The sequence below is a fragment of the Akebia trifoliata genome, unplaced genomic scaffold (genome assembly GCF_017979445.1).
Source record: "Akebia trifoliata isolate Shusen 1 unplaced genomic scaffold, ASM1797944v1 Contig00823, whole genome shotgun sequence".
NCBI lineage: Eukaryota > Viridiplantae > Streptophyta > Magnoliopsida > Ranunculales > Lardizabalaceae > Akebia > Akebia trifoliata.
Window position 1 is genome coordinate 13,475 of NW_028237242.1, and position 22,051 is coordinate 35,525.

At 34.9% G+C, this 22,051-nt stretch overlaps 2 protein-coding genes across 3 annotated transcripts; one reads left to right on the forward strand and one right to left on the reverse strand.

Moving 5' to 3' along the window:
• Nucleotides 1-8,570: 8,570 nt before the first annotated feature.
• On the forward strand, nucleotides 8,571-11,286 carry LOC147381013 (putative protein phosphatase 2C 2). The gene is made up of 5 exons (XM_086430942.1): nucleotides 8,571-9,083; nucleotides 10,399-10,462; nucleotides 10,606-10,760; nucleotides 10,853-10,936; nucleotides 11,071-11,286. The coding sequence occupies exons 1-3, from the start codon at nucleotides 8,799-8,801 to the stop codon at nucleotides 10,677-10,679; spliced, it is 423 nt and encodes a 140-aa protein (XP_086287068.1). The 5' UTR covers nucleotides 8,571-8,798; the 3' UTR covers nucleotides 10,680-10,760; nucleotides 10,853-10,936; nucleotides 11,071-11,286.
• Nucleotides 11,287-12,349: 1,063 nt separating this feature from the next.
• On the reverse strand, nucleotides 12,350-16,071 carry LOC147381014 (uncharacterized). Of its 2 annotated transcripts, XR_015174824.1 has the most exons (4): nucleotides 14,111-14,251; nucleotides 13,872-13,967; nucleotides 13,113-13,256; nucleotides 12,350-12,841 (listed from the first exon to the last, which is right to left on the reverse strand). XR_015174824.1 is itself a non-coding variant. In XM_086430941.1 (3 exons), exons 1-3 carry the CDS (start codon nucleotides 15,667-15,669, stop codon nucleotides 12,512-12,514), a joined length of 648 nt encoding a protein of 215 aa, XP_086287067.1. In that variant the 5' UTR covers nucleotides 15,670-16,071; the 3' UTR covers nucleotides 12,350-12,511. The 2 variants fall into 2 exon arrangements, 1 of the variants encoding a protein (XP_086287067.1); XM_086430941.1 differs by lacking the exons at nucleotides 13,872-13,967; nucleotides 14,111-14,251 and adding an exon at nucleotides 15,496-16,071.
• Nucleotides 16,072-22,051: the final 5,980 nt, after the last annotated feature.

A 22,051-nucleotide genomic window follows, 5' to 3' on the forward strand; every position in this document is an offset into this window, starting at 1 on the left:
AACTTGATGAGGCTGAAATGTATGCAAATTATAAATATATTTTTTATTTTTATTATAAATATGTTGCTTATATGAATAAATTTTAAAGTTATTGTGTGAACCAAACTCACCCAATCTAATACCAGCTTGGACATTTTTTTGCATTAAAGTTGAGCTATGGGAGGCTTGGATCATAACCCTACCTATAATGACAATCAAGACGCTTAAATTGCCATAACACTCATAGTCTACCAATTTTCACTCTCGAAGAAGATTAATAATTTTATAAGACGATTAAAAGATGATTTTCTTTTAAGAAGAATAAACCCTAGAATAAAAGTAAATGAGGTTCTAACAATAAGAAATCATGACTGAACGTGATTTGAGATGAATGCTACTCGATTGGATTGCGGTAGATTGATCGATAAAAAAAAAAAGAAACTTCCTAGAGATACATTTTTCTTGGTAATCCCTACCATCCCAATAGTTACATTGTGTATCGAGGGACAAAATCTACAGTTTTTTAATTTGCCCATACGCCATGCTAGGTCTGTGAGTTTTTAAGTTCCCCTGTCAGGTTGAGATGAAAAATCATCACTATTTTCAAAATTATGATAACCACACAATGTCTAAAACCTAAACCGGATCCAAAAGTTTGAAAACGAATATACTAATAATAGACCGACAATAATGTCTTGTCACGACTTTTCATATTCACAAACGTCAAAAATATACTAAAAATAGAAATTGTCAAAAAAATCACCTCATGAGATCACATTGTGAGTTTTTAAGTTCCCCTGTCAGGTTGAGATGAAAAGTCATCACTCTTCTCAAAATTATGATATCCACACAATGTCTAAAACCTAAACCGGATCCATAAGTTTGAAACCGAATATACTAATAATAGACCGACAATAATGTCTTGTCACGAATTTTCATGTTCACAAACATCCAAAATATACTAAAAATAGAAATTGTCAAAAAAATCACCTCATGAGATCACATTTTGAGATAGTTCAAAATAACATCATTGTCCATCCCTATGACATACAACATGAAGGATTGCTGATAGACTAATGATAAAATATGTGGTCTGTACATGGTAAGGGTACAAAGTCGTCGATTTTTTTTCTTATGTGTCTCAAAGAAAAATATCTATGGTTCTATGCTCTTACCATGTCAGCTCTGTATGTTTTGCCACATCGATTTATCACGACTCTTGTCAATAAGATCAACTCTTTCAACATTTTCTCTAAAAGGTCTTAAGCATTAGTCTTTGATTAATAGATCAACGATCAAATGCCTATGCTTGATAGTTCTATAGATACTAAATGTATCTAAATCTTCTCTTTTAGAAAATAAGCATTTAACTAATTAGAGAACTTATTTGTAGAAGATGGCTACTACTACATCAAAACAAATTGCCAACATGGGATTAGGGTTTAAAACGGGTTGGATTCAGGTAGAATATGTGTTTATCCATATCCATATCTGGATTTTTAATTCGGATCCAAATCCGGATCCTACTAGTTCAAATCATATTTGATTTTTTTTTAAAACTTTATTAAACCCATATCCGGATCTGATCCGTCTGAATTAATTGATTCGGGTCGAATAGGATAATTTCAAATCATTACAAAGTAATTTATTAAAAAATGTGGATTAAATGTGATTTGAACTCAAGACTTCTTCCCTTCTGAAAAAAAAACTTGACCACTACAACTAATACTCATTTGTTGATGAAAGATAAATTAAAAAATATAAAAATATAACACACAACATACAAAATAATATATCATTTGGATATAGGGATGGATCGGTATCTGACCCGTATCTGACTTGGGTCAAGGGACATCAACCCATATTTTAATTCGGATATGCTTGAAAAAACTAAATCTACTAAAAATTGGATTCAGATCGCTCAAATTTCAAATAAAATCTGACCCATTTTAAGCCCTACATAGGACCTCCTTGTAACGGCCCAACTTTTCTTCTTTTTCTAGAAGTTGGGAAAACCATTTGAAGGGAGACGAAAGCCCAAAAAATGTGATTCCTCCTATCCAATCAGGCGTTTGGTAAGGCCTAACCCATGATTGACCCACTGAACCCCATATTGAGCTGGGCTTGGATTAGGTTTTGGTATCATGGGTTCAGTTCCTATTGAGTAAGGCTTTGGTTGAGGCCTACTACGTCAAAAAGGCGAAAAAGCAACAAAGAAAAATTGACTGACTGAAGCAGTCAGTCGATTTTATTCGACATATAAAAACCGGTGCTTTTAAGAAAATGACACTTTTTTTTTTGTTATGTTGAGAAATTGACTTTTAAAGCCAAATTTCCAAAAATAGGGATCAACAGATCTCCATTGAGAAAATATGGATCATTCAAGGCCCAGTTTTATAAAACTTTACTCTTGGAAAGCATACCCAAGAATTTATACATTAGTAGCATTAGCATTCCTTTCAACTTATAAGAAAAATAACAACAATAAATAAACACACAATTGCACTCCATTACTAAAAAATCTTCATTTGTACTCTGATGACTGCACTCAAAAAAAAAAAAATGTTGCATTTTTTTTTTCCGTCACTCCTTCAATAACGTCCATAGAAATTATTGCTAGTTCAATAATTTTTGTAAGAAAACTTGTTTGTAAAACAAACATATTTACAATTTACATGAGCAAAGAAGGTGAATAAGTCCTAAATCCTAAGGTTATTGTAATGAAGTGCAATTAGTAAATTAAAATAGAGGTTATGATAAAAATAAAATAAAAAAAGGCAAAAAAAAAAAAACTATTTTAAAGGGTTTGTGTGCTAACAAGTGGTGGTGTGCAACTATTCAGTCCCATATCTTACCATTTCAACTGTAATGTAGTTTGAGATCAAACCTTTTTTATTCCCCTTATCCAAATGAGTGCTGATTTTTTTAACTCAACACAGGGAAAATAAAAAAATTCACTGACGTGGCATGGGCAAAGAATCGTATATTCTGTCCCTCGGGATACAGAACCAATCTGTCATCTGTTGTTGTGTATTCTGAGCAAAAGAATCTACGATTCTTTATGCATGACACATTGGTGAGTTTTGAGTCCAACTGCCAGGTTGAGTTCAAAAATCGTTAGTCTATCCGAATAATATTGACTTACTCAACTGACTGACGTGGCATGTGCACAGAAACCCAGCACCATTCTGTTGTAATTTTACTAAAAACACTCCCTTTATCAAGTTGGTTACTTAACAAATCTTACTTAATGAATCAGACTAGCATGACTAAGTAAGATTGATTTCAAATCTTACTAAGGGTTGTTGGGCCCAAATGGATTATTAAATATGCAATCTAACACCACAGCCTTCTAAATTTAATGGAAAAACTTAGATTAAAAATATATATATTTCAAAAACAATCTTTTTTGAACTTGATCGAAGGTTTTGGAAATGATTGGCTGCTGAACTTCCAAATTTAACAATAAAAATTAACTCTCTTTTTTTTTTTTTTCAAAATACTTAGAAATTTGTCATTTAAAATCCTGTGACATCAGATAATACTTTTTAGATGCCACAAATCGATGCAATTTAGGATCCAGTGCAAGATATGTCAAGGAAATAAATTAACCGCATTAATTTGACTTAACGACGTATGATGGATCCCAACGCCAAAGGTTTGTTGGGTAACTAACTTACTCAAAAGGTTTCTTGGGTAACAAACTTAATAAAGTTGGGTTCCGTTGTAGTTTTCAAAACTCAAAGGGAGTTTTTTTAAAACTAAAAATGCAATAGTTAGGTATGCCAAGTATCTCTAATATTTTTAGATCTCCCAGATTACATATGTATCCTTATCACTCGAGTCGTGCTAGGGTGACATTAAATTTAACATCGTTTCACACATTGCTGACATGGATCTGAGATGCGGAACCATAGATTCGTTTCACTCTTATCTCGATGAAAATCATGTATGAATCCTTACATACATCCACGTCAACAAAGAGTGAAAGATGTCAATTTTAATGGTACTCCAGCATTTTCCTTATCTCACTATCAGTGCGTCAAGTACTGTGGGGATTGGGGACCTTTTCTTCCCTCATTAGCCTATAAATATAATATGGGAGATGAATTTCATCACAGCCTAGACCCAAAGCTCATTATACTTCATCAAAAGGGTTAATTAGGGTTTAGGGTTTAGGATTTAGTTAACAAGCAGTTTAGCAAACATGGCCCTTAACAACAAGCCTTCTTCCATCTTTCTCTCTATTGTTATTGCAATGGTTTTTGTAGCACAGTTGAGCCATGTTGCGAATGCAAGTTATTTAACTGTGTGGCATGGTCCGGGGTGTAATAACCATGCCGAGCGTTATGAAAAATGTGGGTGCTCGCCCATTTTATTGCACGAAGGCTATGAGTTCACCTACGAAGGACATACTGCTCTCATGTACAACCAGCATGGATGCAAGGGTGATGTACATACCCGATTTGGCTTCAGTGTTAGTGGATGCAGTCCGTTGGGATGGAAGAGTATGTTTATCGAGTGCTAGGATATTAAGCCATCGGCTTTTACTTAGATTTGTGGTGCGTGCAAGAATTAATGTGTATAAAATAAATAAAATATCACCATATGATGATACATGTTAGGTCTTAGGCTCTTAATTAGTAGGTTTATGATGACTAGTAAGATGGCCTAATTGAACAGTGGTTCAATCAGGTTGTACCAGATTTTGTAATAAAACCAGGTTCAATTTGTGAACTGCCCGTTTTTATGAATGTTATTCTTTTATTCTCTCTCAACTTTAAAGACAGTAGATTAGTGTTTTGAGGAGGGTATTTAGAAAAAATAATATTTCGAAATTCAGAAGTTTCATCCAGCATCTTCTTATTGCTTAATCAAAAGTTCTGAATTTTAATTCTTAAAGTTGAAATCTGAAACGAAATAAACGGCAATAAAATTTCTGAAGTTTGAATTTTAAAGGTGTACCACCTCTATTCAGACTTCGAAAGTGTTACCGAACACACACTAAATCTTCTCTTTTAGAAAATAAGCATTTAACTAATTAGAATACTTATTTGTAAAAGATGTCTACTATTGCATCAAAACAAATTGCCAACGTGGGACTAGGGTTTCAAAAGGGGTTGAGTTCGGGTCGGATACGTGTTTACCCATATCCATATCCGAATTTTTGTGAAAAATTTGGGTGTTCTCCCATTTTGTTACACGGAGGCTATGAGTTCACCTATGATGGAAAAACTGCTCTCATGTTCACTCCCATCACATAGAAGAGTGTGTTTATTAAGTGCTAGGGTTAAGCTATGGCTTTTACGTAGATTTGTGGTGCATGCAAGAAATATATAAATTATCACCATATGATGATTCTTGCTAGGTCTTAGGCTCTAGTTAGATCAGTGACTTAGTAAGGCACTTAGTCAAAGGTTCAATAAGATCCTAGAGGATTTGGTAATAAAATTGTATTCATCCGTGAACTGCTGGTTTTTGTGATTGTTATCCTTTATGAAAAAATTTTTTAAATATCTCTCTCTCTCTCTCTCTCTCTCTCTCTATATATATATATATATATAATAATCTATATATATATATATATCTATATATTATATATATATGGGGGAGCATTCATAGGCCCTAACGAGAGTCAAACATTGTGCCAAACATTTTTTCAAAATAGGGGTTAGAAGTTTTAGAATCGGCTGATTTTTTGTGAGTATGATCAGGATGAATTCTATAGTGAAGAGATTATTCTCACAAAAAATCAGCTCATTCCGAAACTTCTAACCCTAATTTACAAGTTGAAGAGTCGTGGACCGTCCGATTTTTATAAACCACTTTTGAAGAGGTTAGAAGTTTTGGAATGGGCTGCTTTTTGGTGATGATGATCTCCTCATCATAGAGATCATCCTCGCAAAAAATCTGCCCATTCTGAAACCTCTAACCCATACATTGAAAAAATGTTTACTCTCTTTGGGGCTTCCGAAGGCCACCCCATATATATATATATATATGGGTCCCGTTCGGCACCCTAAGTTTTACCACCCACTTTAACAAACGCGTTTTGTCTTACATGGGTTAGAAGTTTCGGAATGAGCTGATTTTTGGTGAGGATGATCTCTATGGTGAGGAGATCATCCTCACAAAAAATCAGCTCATTCCAAAACTTCTAACCCATCAAAATTGATTTACAAAAAATGGACGGTCCACGATTTTTCAACATCTAACATAGGGCTAAACATTTCGGAATGGGCTGATTTTTGGGAAGGATGATCTTCTAATCATAGAGATCATCCTCACCAAAAATCAGCTCATTCCAAAACTTCTAACCCACGTAGGACAAAAAACGTTTGTTAAAGTGTGTGGTAAAACTTAGGGTGCTGAACATTTCCCTATATATATATAGGGTCCCTTTCAGCAACAAACATTTTGGCAAACATTTTGGCAAAACATTTTTCAAAACATAGGTTAGAGGTTTTGGAATGGGCTGATTTTTGGTGAGGATGATCTCTATGGTGAGGAGATCATCCTCATCAAAAATCAGCCCATTCCAAAACTTCTAGCCCCATGTTTACAAGTTGGGAAATCGTGGACCGTCCATTTTTTGTAAGCCATTTTTGATGGGTAAGAGGTTTTGGAATGGGCTGATTTTTGGTGATGATGATCTCCTCACCGTAGAGATCATCCTCACCAAAAATCAGCCCATTCCAAAACCTCTAACCCATATTTTGAAAAATGTTGCCAAAATGTTTGTCAAAATGTTTGTTGCTGAACATTTCCCATATATATATATTATATATATGGGTCCCGTTCGGCCCCTAAGTTTTACCACACACTTTAACAAACGTGTTTGTCTTACATGGGTTAGAAGTTTCGGAATGAGCTGATTTTTGGTGAGGATGATCTCTATGGTGGGGAGATCATCTTCACCAAAAATCAGCTCATTCAAAATTTCTAACCCCATCAAAAATGATTTACAAAAAATGGACGGTCCCGATTTTTCAACGTGTAAACATGGGGCTAAACATTTTGGAATGGGCTGATTTTTGGGGAGGATGATCTTCTAATCATAGAGATCATCCTCACCAAAAATCAGCTCATTCCAAACTTCTAACCCATGTAGGACAAAAAACGTTTGTTAAAGTATGTGGTAAAACTTAGGGTGCTGAACATTTCCCTATATATATATATATATATATATCTATATATATATATAGGGAAATGTTCAGCAACAAACATTTTGACAAACATTTTGGCAAAACATTTTTGAAAAATGGGTTACAGGTTTTGGAATGGGCTGATTTTTGGTGAGGATGATCTCTACAGGGAATAGATCATCATCACCAAAAATCAGCCCATTCCAAAACTTCTAACCCATCAAAATGGTTTACAAAAAATGGACGGTCCACAATTTTTCAACCTGTTAACATGGGGCTAGAAGTTTTGGAATGAGCTGATTTTTGGTGAGGATGATCTCCTCGGTGAGGAGATCATCCTCATCAAAAATCAGCCCATTCCAAAACCTTCAACCCATGTTTTGAAAAATGTTATGCCAAAATGTTTGTCAAAATGTTTGTTGCTGAAAGGGACCCATATATGGGAAATGTTCAGCACCCTAAGTTTTACCACACACTTTAACAACGTTTTTTGTCCTACATGGGTTAGAAGTTTTGGAATGGGCTGATTTTTGGTGAGGATGATCTCTATGATTAGAAGATCATCCTCCCCAAAAATCAGCCCATTCCGTAATGTTTAGCCCCATGTTTACACGTTGAAAAATCGTGGACCGTCCATTTTTTGTAAATCAATTTTGATGGGGTTAGAGTTTTGGAATGAGCTGATTTTTGGTGAGGATGATCCTCACCATAGAGATCCCTCACCAAAAATCAGCTCATTCCAAAACTTCTAACCCATGTAAGACAAAAAACGTTTGTTAAAGTGTGTGGTAAAACTATAGGTGGCGAACGGGACCCTATATATATATATATATGGGGGGAAATGTCAGCACCCTAAGTTTTACCACACACTTTAACAAACGTTTTTTGTCTTACATGGGTTAGAAGTTTTGGAATGAGCTGATTTTTGGTGAGGATGATCTCTATGGTGAGGAGATCATCTCACCAAAAATCAGCTCATTCCAAAACTTCTAACCCCATCAAAATTGATTTACAAAAAATGGACGGTCCACGATTTTTCAACGTGTAAACATGGGGCTAAACATTACGGAATGGGCTGATTTTTGGGGAGGATGATCTTCTAATCATAGAGATCATCCTCACCAAAAATCAGCCCATTCCAAAACTTCTAACCCATGTAGGACAAAAAACGTTTGTTAAAGTGTGTGATAAAACTTAGGGTGCTGAACATTTCCCATATATATATATATATATATATTAATGGGGGGCGTTCGCTGGCTAACGGTTTGGCGAATTGTTTGGCAAAACATTTTTGAATCGTTGGATATAGCTCGATTTGACGGACGAGATTAGATCTCGGCGTAATTTTATTGAAACTTCGAAACTTATATATATTACAGCGCATCCCTATAAATATATATATATATATTAGTGCTTACTCCCCTCTTCTCTTTAAACTGCGTAGAACAGAGCAGAGAGTTCTCTTCGAACTCTCTCTCTCTTTTCTCTATCGTTCTCTTCTCTCGTTGAAACCCTCGCCGTCGCTCTCTCTCGTGAACTCTCTCATTCACTCCCGGTCTCGCGCTCTCGCCTGAAACACTCCCTCTCTTGCTTCGCTGCGATTGAGAGCTCTTCAGCCATGATTCCTCTCTTCTGCAAAACCTCTATCTCATCTCCTAAAAACCCTAAATCTCCATGGATCTCCATCTCTATGGTCTCCATGTTCTTCATCTGGTAGTTGTCTTTCTTCATCTTTGCGGACACGGATTCAAAAATCACCGAGTATGCTACGGAGTTTTAAAAAGGATGATTGATATTCCGATAACTCCGTTGAGTTTCGAAGCAACTGCGATGACGCCGGTGGTGGCGGAGTTGGAGGTGGAGAGAGAAAGCTTTTTTGTTTATTGTAAGAAAGGAAAAAAGGAGACGATGGAGGATTGGTATTCGGCGGTCGTGGATCTTCAAGGAGATCCTAAACAGGTTTGTTCAACCTTCAAATTAATTAAGTTGTCTATGTTTTGTTTCCATTTTTTTCTTTATGTTAGGTTGAATGATGGTGAGTTTTCTAAGAAATGGGAATACTTGAGATTGTCTGGAACAGGTCAGAAATTATGAAAATGTTGGGGAATTAATATTGGTTGGTTGTTTGTTTTATAAAAAAAACAAGAGAGGGAATATTTTCATGATAAAGAAGTTATATTTTAGGAGAATAGGTATGGTTGTGAGCTTATGATTTTTTTAAAAGGGGGAAATTTGTGGTCGCTCAGCCCGTTATTTGTGTTGAAATATTGAAGGTCATCAGAATTTTAAGGAGAAAGATATGAGAACAAAAATTGTATTGGGAGAATTAGTCTGTGCTAGATGATCAGACTTGTAGTGAAAATTCAGAATTATTAGGATTAAGTAGAAAGTTGAATAATTAAAATATTACAACAGCATTTTCTTCTTCTTTTTCTTCTTCTTGGCTTATAATATTCAATCTTTGGATGCATATTTTTCGGCATTTTTTCTCTTCTTAATACAACATTAGATTCTGATTGATTTCTTTCGTGGGGAATGGTCGGGCCAAGAGTGTATTAGATTTGGCCTTTCACTTAAGTGGACAGCTTCCTGAATGAGCCTGAAATTTGGGTTAACAAGATGAATCCTATGGTTTAAAGATGTTTTTTTTTTTTTCCGGTGTGTATGTGGAAAAAGGACACAGTTTTATTTACTATCTAGAAGAAAAATGTTGGTCAAGTGTTTAAGATCACCTAATTGGTTTGTGTTGTCATATGCTATGACTTATCCTATCAATAAATATTTACATGTAGTTTTATAGGAAAAGACAGTGCCCAATTCTTTGGGATAAATGATGATGATGGGTGTATATAGGGAAAAAGTGGCCAAAAAGTTTGATAGTTGCCATGTGTGATTGCATATGCTATTTTTGGTTAATACAATCGTGCATGTCAATTTATGACCATTAGGTCATTATGCGATCGCATATGCTTTCTTTCATTTTTTCTTGTTCTTCTTTTTAGAATAGATTCTCCTCATATACAACGGTGTATGCTATTGCTTGATTACGCATGCGTAATCGGCATTGCATGTGCAATTCAATAACATTGGTCCAAAAGGAGGCTCTTGGTTGAGTATTTAGGAAAATTTCTAGTGTTGTAAATTTTGGGCTTTGCCTTGTTGAAGGGTTGACCTAGTATTTGGATAGATTGAATTGACAATTATTATACTTATATGGTTTACTGAATTCAGCATTATGATTCTCATATTGCTGCTTTTGTTATTCTTTTTGAAGTTATACCCTTATCAAGGAGTTATCAATGACGACTACAACATAGTAAACACTCTAGCTGGCCATGGTAAGTGTGGATAGATCCTCTGATCAAGTATATGGACCCTTTTGGAAAATATAATCAGTGTGCAGTTTAACAATTCTCACATTGACAGTTTGTTTCTTCGATAAACATTGACACTGGTGCATCTTTCCTTATCAATTTCTTAGATCTACAAGCAGGCACTTCTACTGGCCCACAAATTGAAGTCAGAGATGATGATGATGAGCCACCTTTGAGTTAAAATGATGATGATGATTTAGATGATGTTGATGAAGGAGAGGAGCGGAACGCACGTCATTTAGTTCTAGCTTAGTTTGAGAAGGTAAACTGTTCTTATGCATAAGAAGTGTAAGATTTAATTAGGGTTATTCTTGTTAATAACCTCCTTGTTATATTACAAATTTGGTCAAATAGGTTACACGGACCAAAAGCAGATGGAAATGCACACTCAAAAATGGCTTTTTATGCATTGACAATAAGGACGTTCTTTTCTCCACGGTTTGTTTCAAGGGACAAATATTTCAATATGATTCATGTCTCTGCTTATTATATTATTAATTAGAGATCTTTGGCTGAATTCTTGTGGATTTCAATGTTTTGAGAGCTCTTCTCTTAATGCCCACTTTTTGCAGGCCAATGGAGAATTTTAATTCCGATTTTATTAGCAAGGGGACAACTCACTTTCAACCCACAAATCTTGGATAACTATGGGAAGAGTGAATTCAGAAAGGGGCCCCCTTAGTGTTCTTGATAATTTCTATAAAATGGTGAAAGGCACAAAGGTAGATAATATGATGATTGGTTCCTTAATAGATGGACAGTGTACATGAGAGAAGAAAGAACAATGATCGGACCCCGAGTCATTTATTTGGTGAAATATGTAATTCTATTCACTGTGTATATTTCTTATTCGTCAAATTACAAATGACACTTGTTTTTGGATTTTTTTTGGAATCTATTACATTCTTTGCATGTATTTTTGGGGATTACTAGAAAGGCATTGCATTATATTACAAGATTTTTCCATTGGGACATCATAAGAAATGATCTTATGTCGGTGACTTTGAGGAAGTGGCCTTCTTTAATTAATGTTCAAATAAGGCTTTTGTGTCTTTGATTTCAAAGAAAAGGCGGTAGAAGACATATGGTACCTTTAATTGATTATTCTAGTAGGCTACATATAGAATCATGGCAAAATGCTGCCATTGAGACTGAAATTGGTTATCTCATCAATGATTGGCCCCTAAGAGGGAGCATCATTAGGGAAAATATGGTGTTATGATCTTTACTAGTGTATTGATTATGGGATCGACTAAGGTGCTTTAAAGTTATTTGCTAGGTCGATTTGGAGAAGCTAAATTTTAGTTCATATAGAAGTTGAGACATGTGGATTTTGGCTGTGTGGAACAAATGGATCTTAAAATGTGTTCTTTCGTCATATTTTTCAATCAGGGTGAATGGAAGTTCGACTTGTTTTTTTCCAGAGCTCTTGAAGATTAATGCTGATCCGTTATCTCCTTCCTTTTCAACATTGTGGTTGAAGCCCTTTATTGCCTTGTAGCTAAGGCAATGAGTAATGCAAGGTTTTATGGTCAAGGAAAGTCCCATATTCTATTTGCCAATGACACCCATATGTTTGTCGATGTATCTTCCTATTAATTGAAATTCATGAGGTTTATTGCGTTATTTTGTGATTGGTGTGTTTAGCTGTCGACTTCTCTCAAAGCAAAGCAAAGTATTCAGTGTTGGGAATCTGTCACCAAACTAGAAAGAAATTGATGTTCTTGTATGGAAGGAAATCAATTCAGGTCAAGTGCATGCTCTCTAGCATCATTGTTTATTTTCTTTCCCTATTCTTCATCTCTAGACATGTTAATTAGCAAATTAACAAATTCATTAGTAATTCCTTATGGGTCGAAAAATACATATCATACATGATACAAGAATGAGTCCATTCAGGATCTAGTCTTGGAAAGAGTTTGTAGACATTTAAGATTACAGAAATATGCTATCGGTTTCCTTCAAAGAGACCAAACTTGGGGATATGTATTATGTGAGTCTTTAGATGAAATATCACCAATAGAAAATTTTCAACATTTCAGTGTTTCTCTGTTGCTTGCTGAACTTCTTCAGGCCTGATGGATGGCACAATCTTTCCAAGAACATGAGGACTATTTTCTTGGCCTGTTCGCTAGTAATATTTTCTTCATTAGTGACTCTAAGCACGCTCTCAATGATGCTAATGTCACTCTCATTTGCCTCCATTGTTAGACTCTCAACAATCAAAAGAATGCCTTCAGCTGGCTCCATGGTGTCCATTGAGAAAGCACATCTTGCAGTCTCAAGAAGCAAGCCAAGGGCACCGTCTTCCTCTGTCCACCTCATCCCGCCCCTCCACATAAGCTACAATATTCAAACCAAATTATTACAAAAACTTTGGTTGTCTTCAACTATATTTTAAAAAAATTAAACCATTGTAATTTCTTTATTCAAGCCTATTATACTCAAGGACATTAACATCAACACCAAGAGGTCTTTGGTTTATTCAAGGAGAAGATGGTTGCTGTGAAATCAAGTTACGGATATCAACATTTACTTCATCATTAATTCCACAACTAAACATATATTTTGCTTCATATAAGAGGGCAAATATTCATTAAAGATAGAAAATTACCATATATGAAGTAGGCTTTCCAGGTTTCACTTCAGTTACATCGTCATTATCGTTTACAGTAGAATATTCACTAGGTGTGGGAATGTAATATGAGTGGTCTGCAGTGCCCGGCAAGGTTGTTTGAATGGGAGTCTGTAAAGGTGTCTGCATTGAAAAATTACAAAAAATAAATATAAGAAAAATTTACAATAGATAATGTTTTCTTTCATGAATATGATTTTTCTTTCATCATCATTTGTGTTTAAAGAATGTTTTTTGCACATCTTCTCTTATTGTTATGTCATAGTGGGGGAGGTTGTGTGTATGCATGTGACACTGTGGAATCATGGTGAGAAGAATGAGAAGATCAATGTCTTCCTCCTTGGATAGAGTAACCTTGAATCCATAGGGCAAAACAAGAGAAATAACCTTGAAATTAATAATAAAATCTAAAAAACATAATGAAAAGTGACCCTTACATAGGTTCAAATAGACTCTAGACTTCTAATTTTTCTATTCTACCTTTTATTTCAAGTAACTAATTTTCTCGAATAAAAACTTTTCAAGAATAATAAATTTCTAATTCAACTAAAACTCTTCTACTAACCTTAGAATAATTGCTAAAAAACTTCTACAACAATTAGGACTCAAAAAGACAAAATTAACAAATTTCTAACTTAGATTTAAAATGCACATTTAACCCTTCAGTCCTACCCAATTCTTTTGGTCTTCTTTGTTGACATCATGTCGTACATTTCTATATATAGCTAAACCAAGTACCTATTGAATTCTCATCATCATTTTAACTCAAAGGTGGCTCATCATCATCATCTCCGACTTCAATTTGTGGGCCAGTAGAAGTGCCTGCTTGTAGATCTAAGAAATTGATAAGGAAAGATGCACTAGTGTCAATGTTTATCGAAGAAACAAACTGTCAATGTGAGAATTGTTAAACTGCACACTGATTATATTTGCCAAAAGGGTCCATATACTTGATCAGAGGATCTATCCACACTTACCATGGCCAGCTAGAGTGTTTACTATGTTGTAGTCGTCATTGATAACTCCTTGATAAGGGTATAACTTCAAAAAGAATAACAAAAGCAGCAATATGAGAATCATAATGCTGAATTCAGTAAACCATATAAGTATAATAATTGTCAATTCAATCTATCCAACTAGGTCAACCCTTCAACAAGGCAAAGCCCAAAATTTACACACTAGAATTTTCCTAAATACTCAACCAAGAGCCTCCTTTTGGACCAATGTTATTGAATTGCACATGCAATGCCGATTACGCATGCGTAATCAAGCAATAGCATACACCGTTGTATATGAGGAGAATCTATTCTAAAAAGAAGAACAAGAAAAAATGAAAGAAAGCATATGCGATCGCATAATGACCTAATGATCATAAATTGACATGCACGATTGTATTAACCAAAAATAGCATATGCAATCACACATGGCAACTATCAAACTTTTTGGCCACCTTTTCCCTATATACACCCATCATCATCATTTATCCCAAAGAATTGGGCACTGTCTTTTCCTATAAAACTACATGTAAATATTTATTGATAGGATAAGTCATAGCATATGACAGCACAAACCAATTAGGTGATCTTAAACACTTGACCAACATTTTTCTTCTAGATAGTAAATAAAACTGTGTCCTTTTTCCACATACACACCGGAAAAAAAAAACATCATTAAACCATAGGATTCATCTTGTTAACCCAAATTTCAAGCTCATTCAGGAAGCTGCCCACTTAAGTGAAAGGCCAAATCTAATACACTCTTGGCCCGACCATTCCCCACGAAAGAAATCAATCAGAATCTAATGTTGTATTAAAAAGAGAAAAAATGCCGAAAAATATGCATCCAAAGATTGAATATTATAAGCCAAGAAGAAGAAAAAGAAGAAGAAAATGCTGTAATATTTTAATTATTCAACTTTCTACTTAATCCTAATAATTCTGAATTTTCACTACAAGTCTGATCATCTAGCATAGACTAATTCTCCCAATACAATTTTTGTTTTCATTTGTTTATGATTTCTCATATCTTTCTCCTTAAAATTCTGATGACCTTCAATATTTCAACACAAATAACGGGCTGAGTGACCACAAATTTCCCCCTTTTAAAAAAATCATAAGCTCACAACCATACCTATTCTCCTAAAATATAACTTCTTTATCATGAAAATATTCCCTTTCTTTTTTTTTATAAAACAAACAACCAAACCAATATTAATTCCCCAACATTTTCATAATTTCTGACCTGTTCCAGACAATCTCAAGTATTCCCATTTCTTAGAAAACTCACCATCATTCAACCTAACATAAAGAAAAAAATGGAAACTAAACATAGACAACTTAATTAATTTGAAGGTTGAACAAACCTGTTTAGGATCTCCTTGAAGATCCACGACCGCCGAATACCAATCCTCCATCGTCTCCTTTTTTCCTTTCTTACAATAAACAAAAAAGCTTTCTCTCTCCACCTCCAACTCCGCCACCACCGGCGTCATCGCAGTTGCTTCAAAACTCAACGGAGGTACCGGAATATCAATCATCCTTTTTAAAACTCCGTAGCATACTCAGTGATTTTTGAATCCGTGTCCGCAAAGATGAAGAAAGACAACTACCAGATGAAGAACATGGAGACCATAGAGATGGAGATCCATGGAGATTTAGGGTTTTTAGGAGATGAGATAGAGGTTTTGCAGAAGAGAGGAATCATGGCTGAAGAGCTCTCAATCGCAGCGAAGCAAGAGAGGGAGTGTTTCAGGCGAGAGCGAGACCGGGAGTGAATGAGAGAGTTCACGAGAGAGAGCGACGGCGAGGGTTTCAACGAGAGAAGAGAACGACAGAGAAAAGAGAGAGAGAGTTCGAAGAGAACTCTCTGCTCTGTTCTACGCAGTTTAAAGAGAAGAGGGAGTAAGCACTAATATATATATATTTATAGGGATGGCGCTGTAATATATATAAGTTTCGAAGTTTCAATAAAATTACGCCGAGATCTAATCTCGTCCGTCAAATCGAGCTATATCCAACGATTCAAAAATGTTTGCCAAACAATTCGCCAAACCGTTAGCCAACGAACGCCCCCTATATATATAGGGTCCGTTAACAAACATTTGGCAAAACATTTTTCAAAACATGGGTTATAGGTTTTGGAATGGGCTGATTTTTGGTGGGGATGATCTCTACGGTGAGGAGATCATCATCACCAAAAATCAGCCCATTCCAAAACTTCTAGCCCCATGTTTACAAGTTGAAAAATCGTGGACCGTCCATTTTTTGTAAATCATTTTTTATGGGGTTAGAATTTTTGGAATGGGCTGATTTTTGGTGATGATGATCTCCTCACCGTAGAGATCATCCCCACCAATAATCAGCCCATTCCAAAATCTCTAACCCATGTTTTGAAAAATGTTTTGCCAAAATGTTTGTTGCTGAACATTCCCATATATATATATATAGGGAAATGTTCAGCACCCTAAGTTTTACCACACACTTTAACAAACGTTTTTTGTCCTACATGGGTTAGAAGTTTTGGAATGAGCTGATTTTTGGTGAGGATGATCTCTATGATTAGAAGATCATCCTCCCCAAAAATCAGCCCATTCCGAAATGTTTAGCCCCATGTTACACGTTGAAAAATCGTGGACCGTCCATTTTTTGTAAATCAATTTTGATGGGGTTAGAAGTTTTGGAATGAGCTGATTTTTGGTGAGGATGATCTCCTCACCATAGAGATCATCCTCACCAAAAATCAGCTCATTCCGAAACTTCTAACCCATGTAAGACAAAACACGTTTGTTAAAGTGTGTGGTAAAACTAAGGGTGGCGAACGGGACCCATATATATATATATATATATATATATATATATATATATATATATATATAGGATGGCGTTATAACACGACCCCCTTTGCGACACACCTTTTTGTCTTATATGGGTAAAAATGTTTGGAATGGGCTGATTTTTTGTGAGGATGATCTCTATGGTGAGGAGATCATCCTGGCAAAAAATCATCCCATTCCAAAACTTCTAGAGCATCTGATTTTTGTTGAAAATTTATAGACCGTCCAATTTTTGTAAATCAATTTTGATAGGTTTAGAAGTTTTGGAATGAGATGATTTTTTTGCCAGGATAATCCCCTCATCACAGAGATCATCCTCACAAAAAATCAGCCCATTCCAAACATTTTTTCCCATATAAGACAAAATGGTGTGTCGCAAAGGGGGTCGTAATAACCCGACCCATATATATATATATGGGGTCTCGTTCAACACCCTATACTTTACCCTACGTGTTTTGTCCTACATGGGTTAGAAGTTTTAGAATAGGTTAATTTTTGGTAAGGATGATCTCTATGGCGAGGAGATCATCCTCACCAAAAATCAGCCCATTCCAAAATTTCTAACCCTATAAAAAATGGTTTACAAAAAATGGACGGTCAATGATTTTTCAACATGTAAACATGGGGTTAGAAATTTTGGAATGAGCTGATTTTTGGTGAGATGATCTTCTGATTTTTGATGAGGAGGATCTTCTAACCGTAGAGATCATCTTCACCAAAAATCAGTCCATTACAAAACTTCTAACCCATGAAGGACAAAACACATTTGATAAAGCATAGGGTAAAGTATAGGATGTTGAACATTTCCTATATATATATATATATATATATATATATATATATATATATATATATATATATATATATATATAACCTCTAAAGTAGAAGATGAAGAATTAAGAAAAGGATTACAATTTTAAACATGGTAGAATACTGTTTGACTGATTTGAGATTCCAAATAAAAAGAGCGAGTGCAATCTTTTTCTTTTCTTGAGTAATCTGACCATCCTTTTTTTAGACGCTCGCATGCGCTTCTGGACACATGTGCGGAACAATTTCTACTCAACCTCAAAAACTCCATTTCTATAAAATCACCAATCTTCACCAATTAGGTAATACATCCTTTCCAGCATCCACGGATCTCTTACATCTCCTTGAATAGGAATTAGCTTTGATATACACAGAGGACATGTTACCTGACATTGATCTACCCATGCATCCAAACACTCCTCATGGTTTCTCCCCAAGCAACCCAAACACATGGCGCAAACTTGCTCGATGTCTTTCGTTATATGATCAAGAAAATCACCAAATTCTACTACTGGAAGTCTCTTCTTGATGGATTCCAACATAGTAGGACTAACTGTTATTGGGACTGGCACTAAAGCTTGTGAAGGGCGGTTATCAGGTCGGTGGTCATCGAGTAGGATGCATTCGGAGCTGTCTTCATGATCATAGATTTGATCAGGTGGGTTGGATAGAATATGATAGAATCCAACTATGATAATGGATTTGAATATTTGGGATAGTAGGTTTAGTATGTGTTGCAAAGGTTTTGGCATTTTAATGGAAACACGATGAAGGCCCATGAGTACTTTAGAGATGTTATGGTTTAAGCCAAGAAGGCCGTATTGAAGGCAATGATGGGTTGTTAGAGAAGGGGAGGTTTCTATATATTGAGAGAAAAGTACAAAGATGCTGAAATGTATAGTGATTAACCTGGCAAAGAATGGTTCTTTATTTTTTCCACTTGTGTAAGATCAATTAGTTTACAATTGAGTGATTGTTTGCTCACAGCCCAGCACCCACTTGACATGTGGCACTGATGACCTGAGTAATAAGAGAGAAATTTCTCTCTCCTGTCAGCTTTTCCATAACCCACAAATCTCAAAAAAGAATTGTGAGATCCGCATAGATTATCATATTGGCAATTGAAAATCACAATCTTCTAGATTTCATGAAAAGAAAAACGAAAAAAACATTTTTTGAACTTGATCAATGGTTTTGAAAGTGAACGGCTATCAAGAATCCAAATTTAAAATTAAAATACAATGGTGCAAAACAAGTTTTTTTTGTTTTGTTTTATTGAAATTCATAGAATTTTATCCTCTACAGCACTGTTGTATCAGATCGACAAATCATGTTTTTGAATGCCACAAGGTGAATTTATTAGGAAAATTTCATTTTTTCTACTATGGTTAGGAGAAAGATAAATTCTTCTGTCACCATCTCAAAATGGCGTTGGGTCGTGAGCAAATTTACTCCCAGTCGAATGTCCATTTGATATGTCATGTAAATGACATCAATAGTAACAGAGCAAATTTCTCTCCAGCCCATGGTGCAAAACTGAAATTTCCTAATATGATCACCTTGTGGCATTTAAAAACATGATCCGACATCATGGAGTTGTAAAGGATGAAATTCTAATAATTTTTTTATTTAAACAAAAAACCTTTATTTTTCATCGTTGAATTTTAATTTCAATTTTCAATTCCATGGATCAACTTTGAAAAACATTTTTTCTTTTAATATGAGTTTTTTTATAAAATCTAGAAGATTGTGATGTTAGATTGATAATGTGATAATCCATGTGCTCTCAATGATCCATTTTAAGATTTTAAATCTTGAAATTGAAATTTCTGGGGATCAGAGTGCTGGCAGCAAAGAAATTTTCTCTCTATTACTGATGTCATTTGTGCCACATGTCAAATCACTGTTGGGTTGTGAGCAAATTTGGCCACAGTACTGTGAGCAAAAATTCATTCTACAAGTCAAGTGTAGTTCGAGAAGGGATTTTTGGGTCAGCCGGTTTTAGCTAAAATCAAATGAAACTAGCAAATTTTTGCTGAATAATATGACTGGGCAAGTGGCATACTCAATCAACATAGGCCTCGGGATGCATGGCTTTCTTGGGATACACTTTTTTTTATGGGAAAATGCAATTGTGTATCCCAAGACATACAAATCTATGGTTCTTGAACTTGTCACATCAGGGAGTCGATTAAGTATGCCACCTAATGAGTCGTATTATTACTGACTCTTTAAATTATTCAAGAGTCCTGATTTTCTAATTAGAAAATCTAAATCTTCACACGGTCAATACTCGGCTCACGTGGTAAGGACATGGAACCATAGATCTTTTTTTTTTATACACATCTATTATGAGGATGTACCGTTGTGTGTCCCAAGGAAAAATCTATGATTCTGTGTCCTTACCACGTCACCTGAGTATTGACTGAGTGAAGACTTTCTAATTAGAAAATCATTATTCATTCTTATTTAAGATAAGAGTCGTGATAACCCGACTCCCCACGTGGCATACTTTCCTAATGTGGCATTGTTAGAACCTTATATTCTTTTGCTTTGGGATACATATTTACATATCCCCTAAATATGTGAAGTTGTGTATCCCGAGGCAAAATATATTTATGATTTTAGCACACGCCACATTAGGAGAGTATTTTTAGAATGCCAAGTGGGGGGAGACAGAAAAGATATGATCCAAATTTTATCCCAGTAAATTAAGTCTTGTTTAATCCATTTAAGGTTTTCAGGATTGTGTAGCTCAATCCATGGCTAATGGCATCCAGATTGAACATACTTTTGGTACTCCACAATGTTTAGTGCAATAAGCTAGCGTTAGTAAGATAGCCCAAATCTTGTTTGAGATTGAGTCATCTCGATATTGTTCACTATCGAGATAGATGAATACCTCATCTCAGGATTCACACCATCTCATGAGACAAACGAGATGATTCAGACGGTATTTTGAAAATCTCGATCGTGTCAATAGGGATTTTGTATTTTTTAATTAAAATAATTATATTTTTATATTATTTTAATTAAAAATCTCATGACTAAGTATATTTTATTCTACATTTTTTTAAAAATAAAAAATTATAATTATTTGCATATAAATATGTATTACTAAATAATGGTAAACCGAGCTAATGGTTTATCCGAGACAACTTCGATCCATAGTTCTGCCATCCACCCAAGATTTAAAACAAAGGTTCAGATTTATTTTATTTTATAAACAAATAATTTTCTTTAAACTCGGAAGTGTAATTTATGATTGCTTATTGCCTGTTTTGAGGATACCTTTTAAACAAGATCATACTTTAGGATGAGTCATTGACTCACAATAAGTTGTCGAGCCTATTAAAACAGGGGCAGCATATTGGGTATCAATTTGATCATATGGACCAAAAATCTTAATTGCTAGAAGTACCACAAAAATAATTGTAGGAGTACTAACAAAAAAATTAGAAATTGAACTATTTCATGATAATCACTGTGAGCTGAGTTTAACATTAATGTACCGAGAGTTATGTAAATTGTTTGGCGCAATGTATATATGGTCGGGTTCCGTAGACAAAGTGTTCTGTATTATATGGACTCAAAGTTTCAGAATGACCTGATTTTTTGTGAGGATGATCTTCATGGAGAGGAAATCATCCTCACAAAAAATCAGCCCATTATGAAATTTCTAACCCTAATTATAAGTTAAAGAATTGTGGACCGTCTACTTTTTACTGTTAGTTTATAACCACTTTTCATGGGACTAGAAGTTTTGAAATTGACTTGTTTTTTGTGATGATGATCTCCTTACCATAGAGATCATTCTCACAAAAAAAATCAGCTTATTCCAAAAAATTTTAGTCATATAAGACAAAACCATGTCTACAATTTTGTCCACCGAATGCTGTCCTATGTAAAGATCATCCTCACTACGTCATATTTCACAAAAAACGACGGGCCAAAGCCGTCGTTTTTTAAGAAAAATGACGGCCCCCGCCGTCGCAAGAGCAGTTGTAAATAACGAAGTTGTTTTTGGTGAACGACGGTTGGCACGCGTCAACAAACTGTTCTAAAAAACGACGGTCATAATCTGTCAAAAAAAAACGACGGCTCAAACCCGTCATTTTTATTCGTCGATTTTAAATTAAATTAGTAGATATAAACGACGGCTTAAAGCCGTCGTTTTTTTTGTCAAAATTTTTTTTTAAAATTTTAGCCAATATTGTTTGTTATTTTTATTATTTTTCACTTAAAAAGAAAATAACAATTTTCATTGGACAGAAAA